The sequence below is a fragment of the Thalia democratica genome, chromosome 1, assembly GCF_965202585.1.
Source record: "Thalia democratica chromosome 1, ktThaDemo2.hap1.1, whole genome shotgun sequence".
NCBI classification, from domain to species: domain Eukaryota; kingdom Metazoa; phylum Chordata; class Thaliacea; order Salpida; family Salpidae; genus Thalia; species Thalia democratica.
In genome coordinates this window covers 79,040,629-79,049,049 of record NC_139165.1, presented here as the reverse complement: position 1 = coordinate 79,049,049, position 8,421 = coordinate 79,040,629, and the positions used below count along the sequence as shown (strand labels likewise).

Genomic DNA, 8,421 nt, shown 5'->3' with positions numbered 1-8,421 from the left:
TTTTTGCTTTGCACAGCAACCGTTCAATATATTTTTTTTCAAAAGAAGAAACCCATAACAACACCAAATGCATATTTTTGTAAAAGGCTGTAGAAAATAATTTTAATATAGAAATCACACCATTTCTTAATTGTAAACAAACGCTTAATTATAAATTGAATTTGCTAAGTAGAATAGAATATAAGTGTTAAGTATCAAATAAGTCACAAATAAATAAGATAAAATCTATTTATTATTGAAACTAGTAAATTTTTTCTACAAGTATCATTATTTTATATATGTTAATTCTTTTTTTTTAATATATATGTAGTTTTTATCTTTTGTTTTCATATTTATATATAAAGTAAACAATTTGTTAAAAGTGGGAAAGCCCCAAGTCTGCTTTTAACTAGAAGCAATATCAAAAAAACAGCCTTTACAGTAAAATATATTTGGTACCTCTCGTATCTTTACGATCTCTCGTATGTTGACGCATTTTTTCTTTAAACACAATGTGCGTAAATAGGCGAGAGGTTACTGTAATTAGTTATATTTACTTTCAATATGCTCAAATCATTCAAAAAATAAATTTTACTAAACGATTAGAAGGAAACTTAACACAAAAAAGAACTTTGTTTTTCCTATTATAAACAAATACATTTTTTCATACTTTTGTTAAAGATTTGTTTTTTTTTTAAGTTTTCGTTTGTTTTATACTAGAGATCGGCAGACTTTTTAAGTCGCGGGCCGGTTTTCCAAAATATGTTGCCGCACTGTAATGAAAAAGTCTTCCATTAGCTGAAGTTGAATTTAAATAACTGAGGTAATCAATACGCAAATACTAATTTAGTCTTATAGTGTGATAAATTAAGCACTAACAGAGTAGTAGTAAAAAATTAGTATTTAATTAAAATCTTGTTGTAAAGAATTACTAAATAACTTTACCTGTTTTTCAAAAAGTATAATTTAGCTAAACCCTCACAGGCTGCATGTTGTAATTTTATGCTTGTTTTTTTTGTCACAAAGTTTAAAGAAACTTTATTATATAGCTGTATATTGTAAATGTATTTATATAAACAAAAGAAGTCTACCAAAGTAACCCTGATTTCAAAAAATAACAAATGTTTAAATATACAGGCCAAGTAAGCTCAAAATCACTTTATAATTTTAGTTAAAAAAAAAACAATATAAAATAAAAATATGTTTAGTTTAATTATTTTTTCTTAGGTGTATAGAATGAAATTCATTGAAATACTGTTTACTGCGTTGGTTATAATATTGTTGAAAGTCAATTAAAATCATTTTAAATTAATACAGGGTTCACCAAAGCAGAAATCCACGGTCCGCAATGTAATTTTTAGCTAGTAAGTAATATACGTTTAAAAACATTTAAGAAAAACTATCGTGAATACTTACAACTATAATTATATAACAGGCTATTAATTTTATAACTAGTAACTAAATTACTAGTGTTTACTTTTAACTATTTAATGAGAATTTCTTTCTATGGTGTTTAGAATAAAGTTTGTTAAAGTAAAATTAACTACGTTGAAAAATACTGTTGATAGTCAATTATATTCCTTTTACATTAATTAAATACATAAGTTAATGTTCAGAAAACGGCGTCTAACAAAGCAAAAATTTGCGGTCAGCGATGTAATTTTTAGCTAATGACATCAATTAACTACGATTAAAGTTATCGTGAATGTTTACAATTAAACTCGTGAGTTTGTATTTATCAATTAAATTATTAGTGTTTGCTTTTTTACTACTTTATGAAAATTTTAGTTTAGTAGCTTTGTTTCTACTGCTTATCTTAACTATTTAAAATTACCGCTGCTCTCGAAATACACTTTTTAACACTTTAACACTGTGCGGCTAGAAAGCAATTGTTTTCTAATAAAATTGTCCAAGAACTCATAATAAGCTGACGAATGCCGATCGCCGCTAAAATGTACAAAAATTTATCCAATAAAATTGCTTGATATATGTTTTCATTCACCTGTCATTTAAAATGTTGCATTAAAAAAAACTTAATATTTTAGCAACATAAAAAAACATTAAATTTAAAGCTTTGAAAAAATACTTTTTATAATTGAGATGTAAAACATGATTATTTGAACTTACTTGAGAATGTTTTTAGTTTGATAATTGACTGAAGTATAGATTTTAAATGAAATATTCGGTTTTAAGAAAGTCTCTTCTTGCACGAATGTTAAATCGACAATGCTCATTTTACTTTTGGAGTGAGTGCTTGGTAAGCAAGCTTGCACATGTAATCAAGATGTTGAGTATTAGTATATAAGTTATTTTTATTTATTTTATGCATTAGTCATATGTTAAAAGTAATATTTAAAACAAATATCTGTTTAAACTACCTTGAATTAAATTATTTAGTTTGAAACTAAACTTACTATGTATTTGAATTGAATCAGATGAAATTAAGTCGATTTCTATTCATGTCGATTTCTATTCATGATCTGCAGAAAAGTAATAAAAAAACATTAAATTTAAACTTTTTTTCCATTATATTGATATTAAATATTCCTACTTTTCATTTAGAGCTATTTTTAGAACTTGATTTATTTAAAAAATAAGTAACAAAAAGCTTAATATAAAATTATGTTACTTAATTAGACTATTTTATATTTCATAGTTGTTATAGTTCTCATTGACCATAGTTGTGAGCGTTATCATTTAACTTCTTCCTTTAGATGGTAAACTTCAAAAAAAGATTACTGGAACAAAATCTAATTTTTGAAACAAAAAATCTAATTCTGTTTGTCAGTATTGTTCGAAATCTTATGAATAGGTTAAATAATTAAAGCTTTATGTATGAATATTTTTAAAACATTTTAAACAATTAGTTAAAAGTTACCCTACAACGTAGAAGTGAGCAAGGTGTGGATCTGGCCATAGTAATTTTCAACTTTATCACATATTGTGCATATTAAACAAAGTTGGTACTTAAAGTTACAAATGCTTAAGTATAGTATGCATTAGTAGTTTTTGAACAAACACTTAATAATAGTTTTGCTTTCAGAAATTTTTTTTTTATATATTTTTAAGTATAAGTTTTAAAAAAGGGTTATTCTTCAAAATACTTTATATTGGTAAATCTTCTAAACTGACAAGAAAAGTTCCCACTCGTACTTTAAATGTTTTAAACCCTTGAAGTATATTATACTATATTATAAATTTCGTCATTATAATTTGTTTTAATATAAAAATTTTGTAATTAAAACAAATTTAAAACTACTATTTTACTTATTATTAAGCAATTTTTATCCTAAATACCATAGTAGTACTTAATTTTTAATAAATATTTTTTGTTAGAAAATGATTTTTCAAGCCAAAACAGTTCTCATGATGGTTGTTCTCCTTCAAGGATTTATTTTACTTGAAAACAAAGACAAAATATATGAAGATACAAGTACTGTTATCAAAAACTTCTATCTTGCACGGGGCTATCTTGTCACAGACGTAATTCATTCTAATCCAGATGCTACGAGGTACGTACTTGAGGGTTTAAGGTTGAGTGACAATTTGAAAGTAGCAATTAAAATCCAATTCTTCGATGGCCTCACCTTCGGTAAGGATACTGAATGTAATCGGTTTTCAGAACTAAAAAATCATCAGTTAGCTATAAAACTGACTGATACATTTGAAAATGATAGAGCGCAAATCGTTCGGATTATTGATTACTTTTGCACAGAATATTCCCACTCCATTATAACACGTCTTGACGAAAACTTTTATTGTTTGTTTGATATGGTCGTAAATAGAGAAAAGGGAATTCCTGAAAACATGGTCAAGGTTCTAACTAAGAACTTAGTCAACTTAATGGGTCATTTAAACAGCCAAGGATTTTACCACTTGGACTTAAAGCCTGAGAACGTCTTAGTGAATGACTATATGGATGTAGTTCTTATAGACTTTGGTCACTCATTAAACGTAAACTCATTTCAAAAAAAGCACAAAACGAATTTGAGTGGCCAAGTCTTCGGAACAAAATTATACCACACCCCTCAGCAAAAAAACGATAAAAACGTATTTGCCAACCATATAGATTGCTGGGGTGTGGCGCATATTGCTTATTTTGCCTTAGAACAACAACGACCTTTTAGTAATGTGGATGAAATAGATACTTCTCATATTGAGTTTCATCAGAATACCAAGTTATCAGAAGAAGGAAGAAATTTTTTCCAATTTGCATTTGCTAAAAATCCAGAAAACAGGTTGCTAATCGTACACATGAAGCACCATGAGTGGTTGAAGATTGAATAATTTTAGATATGATATCAACATCATAATCCAAAGTACTTAGTTTTTGAATTATTTTTTTGTTTATGACCAATCCTTTTATGTTTTATGAACCAATTTAGTTTTTAGTAATTTTCAATAGGTTTTCAGTGTGTAAATTTTTTGTTTGTTCAATTAATAAAATCAGTTAAAAAGTAACAGCTGATTTTTTTGTGATTAAATAATGTTTTTGTGTATCTCAGTTTCTACAAGAGCAATATATTACTAACATAGCTTTGTATTTAAATAACCTTTAACATTTTAGTAGAAGGTAATAGTTGAAATCAAAAAAATGTTAATTTGTTAATTCAGTTCTACTGATAAATATGTTATTACTATATAACTAAACCGGTTTTAGAATAAAAATAAACTTAAAACAGGCTGATATTAGGACACAAAGCTTACCAAAGTAATAGGACAACATAGATAGAGTAAATTTGATATAAACTAAGTTTTTTTGAATATAAAATAAAAATGCTGAACAATTTATCACGAATGATATAGTAATAAAGTTTTATACTAATGTTTTAAGTTATTATAAATTAGAAAATGCGTTACATGTATAAAACAAGTAAGTTACACTATATGGTTACTTCAACTTAAATAGTTTTACATCAAAAAAAAACTTCAAGTTTACAGAATGTGTGAAGCAAAAATACAATTTTATCAAAAATTTTACTTTACATAATTCTTAAAAGCTTAACTATATAAGTTTACCTTACTTAGAAATATGTTTATTTAAAGAGAAGTCCGTTATAAATTATTTCGCTAGTACTACATTTAGAACTATCTAAATTCTATATTTAAACATTACGTATATTTATCTTTGCAATAAAAAAATTATAATTAGTTTATTGTGCCTAGTTTTCACCAAGAACTACTTGGTAAAATAAAAACTAGAAGAAATAAATGCAACTACAAATTAACTACCTGTTTCAACTTGTTCGTTATTAAAAAAAAAAAAATTTTAGTGGTGGTTAAAACTTCATCACAAACAAAAGAATTTTTTTTTTTTGTATATAACTTATATCAGTCTTTAAATTTATACAATAAGACAGAAAGAACTTATTTAAAAAACATCACAAAACGTATGAAAAGTAAAATTGTAGTTTAACTATATAAATTAGCTACTTGCTAAATTAAAAAGCTAAGTATTATTTTTGTTTTTCTTTATTGACCTTCAAAAAATTTATATAAACGTTAAAAAATTGTACATTACTTACAAGAATACGAAGAACTTTATCTAAAAATAATACCAAATTTAGCTTTACTCAAATCTTATTGTCGAAATAAGTTTTCAAGAAAGTATTTGACGTTATTAAAACTTAGTTTAAAACTATTATAATGTAGAACTCGTACAAGTTGTTCACGCGCACTGAAAACTAAAAACATAAAATTTCACACGCATACTTATTTCTAACGGCTGAATTCCTATGGCTTTCTAATATAAACTTCGCAATTACATACTGTTTATGTTTATATTACACTATGAAACCTCCATTATCAATAATTTTAAAACTTCCAAAGCTGACTATAGTATTTGGAGATACTAAAAACTTCAAATGAATATACTTTAGCCTTCAAAAAAATTTAGGTGTTCGATAATGCACAAAGTAAAGTGGAGTTTGGGCTGTTAACTTTATCAAATGTTATTAAATGTTTTGAAAAGTTTATATCGTACATTTATGTTTTCAAACAAAACAACTTATTATAAAACAACTGATTTAAGCAATTATTTTTGTATTTAATAGAATAAATCTGTTAGTTTGACTTAATAGGTAGAAATTTCTAATTTTTTTAAGTCACTAAATGAACTAACATAAATTAGTGTGTATTGAAGCTATAAGAAATACTTGCTAGCTATATAAAACTGTCAAAATGTAAGTATATAAAGACGAAAACTTCATAAGCTTACGCAGAACAGCAAGAAAAATGTTGTGCAAGTACATTACACGGTTTACTAAAATTTTATTTACAAATCAAAATGTTTTTTCAGCCAGTAATTGTTTATATAAATGATATAATTCAAAAAATAAATTATATTAATACCGTACAAGTCGTTCACACACTCTAATAACTTATAAACAAATAACCATGGAAATTTAATTTCAATATTCTCCTATTGAATTCCCATGGCTTTCATATCTTCAACGACGCGTTTCAGGTACGTGGCGTCAGGAAACCCAAACTCATCGTTCGGCTTGATGCTGGTCTTGTGGTGGATGTCGTTCCAAGTGATCCTGTTGTCGGCATTGAGCGCCAGGCTCCTCCCGATCGTAAACGTCCTCTTCATTTTCCACGCCTGCTTGAACAGCTCGAGGACGCGGTTGCCTTGCGCTTTGTCCGGCAAGTACGCCGTCCACTGTATTCCGTTGTAGAACGCGCCGGGGTTCTGGTGCCTGTCGTCCTGAATCCCGTTGTTCATCGTGTACGTGATGACGATCACCCGGCAGTCTTCGTGGCCCGCCAACCTTCCCTTCAGCAGGTCGCTGACCTTCCACACCATTCGGCCCGGCGGGCAACTTCCTTCCATGTTAGGCCCGCACACCCTGCATATCGAGCAGCGCTGGGAGATTCTGCACGCGTCTCGGATGCATTTGGAGTGAAACTTGTGCACGCAGCGCGTCATCTTGCTCACCTCCATGCCGTTGTTCACACTTTCCAAGCAAATCTCGCAGTCATCGTCGGAGTCAAGCTCGCCCGAGAATGGAACAAAGAACTTGTCAGGGTTTTCCTCGTTTTCGCTGCCGTAGTTGAATATGGCTTGCTGCCCGGGTAGAAGGGGAGGGTAATCTTCACAAACATCTGTCCATAGGCCGTCGTGTTCCTCATTGTAGAAGTATTCTTCTAGGTAATACCACTTAGAAGCGTAATATTTGGCCTACATTTTAGACTTTTTCACTAGTTTACACTTGAACAGTTTGTTAGGTTTTGTCCCCATGATCTTTTTCAGGTACGACGCTTTTCGATCTGAGCGTTTTCTCATATGGGTTCCAAACATGTTGATTGCATTAAACAAGACAGTCTGTTGAATACATAGCTTGTTACTTGATCAGTTATTAATTTACTTTTGAATCAATTTAAGTGCATTTTTATTGTTTCATTTAAATTTATTATGCTAACAGTGCTCATTTAAGCTTGTATTAATATTAATACTTTATATGAATTAAGATATTTTTTTACAATACAAATTGGAAGATTTAGTCAATATGAAAAATAAATTATATTTACTAACAATCAAAACAATTAACAAAACCTAAATTAACTTTCCTTATATATTACTTTTATGATGTTTATAAACACTTATACTATAGTGTTATAACTAAATAGTTAAGAGATCATTATAATAAAATAACTTATATTATACTTACCTAGCAACATATTTTTCAACATTTAAAAATTAGAAATCTAATAATCATTTGTAGTTGTAAATTCAATAAAAGTTAGTTTGAGCATAGTGCTATTTTTGTAAAACAGGGTTTCCAAAAATTATTTTATAAATGCGCTAATCAAGGGGGAAATATGAATTCGTTTTGGAAACCTTGTTCTAAAAGTTTTTAAAGTAAATGTAACTTTAAATATGTAATTTTAAAGTGTTAATGTTAAGTTAAAAGTAATAAAAAAACTTTTTAAATTTAAAATCTTTAAATGATTTAGTTTTAGAATTCTAAGAAACTTTTTTTTAAATTGATAAAGTTATAAATTTTGTATGTCACAAAAGCGAAAGAAAGTTATGAATAAAATTAACTATGTATGACAATTGAATAATATACAAATTAATGTGACAAAGACAAATGAAAATACAAAATGCAATTAAGATTTGTAGTCTAGTTTAATGTTTTGTATATAAATGTTGATCCACTAGTAACTAATTTCTGTACTTTAGTGGCTAATTCCTTAAATTTAAAAGTTAAACTCTCTAACATAAAAATTACTAAAATACTTCGTCTGCTTGACTAGACCTGATTTTTTATATTTAGTCGCAGTAATGATAGTTTTTGATTTTATTAAACAAAAGGATATCTTCAGCTACTTAGACACTTTTAGTAAAAGTAATTATAAATATTCACGTTTTCATCGATCTAATTACTTAAGTAATTTTTTCTTTTTAAAACATGAATTATTTATTATTGATTTTGT

At 27.7% G+C, this 8,421-nt stretch overlaps 2 protein-coding genes across 2 annotated transcripts; one reads left to right on the top strand and one right to left on the bottom strand.

Moving 5' to 3' along the window:
* Positions 1 to 3,318: 3,318 nt before the first annotated feature.
* LOC145839860 (uncharacterized) lies at positions 3,319 to 4,266 on the top strand. Its single transcript, XM_082947249.1, has one exon. The coding sequence runs from the start codon at positions 3,319 to 3,321 to the stop codon at positions 4,264 to 4,266; it is 948 nt and encodes a 315-aa protein (XP_082803375.1).
* A 2,134-nt stretch (positions 4,267 to 6,400) lies between these two features.
* LOC145839844 (E3 ubiquitin-protein ligase DTX3L-like) lies at positions 6,401 to 7,282 on the bottom strand. Its single transcript, XM_082947248.1, has 2 exons — positions 7,184 to 7,282; positions 6,401 to 7,141 (listed from the first exon to the last, which is right to left on the bottom strand). The coding sequence occupies exons 1-2, from the start codon at positions 7,280 to 7,282 to the stop codon at positions 6,401 to 6,403; spliced, it is 840 nt and encodes a 279-aa protein (XP_082803374.1).
* Between the last annotated feature and the right edge of the window lie 1,139 nt (positions 7,283 to 8,421).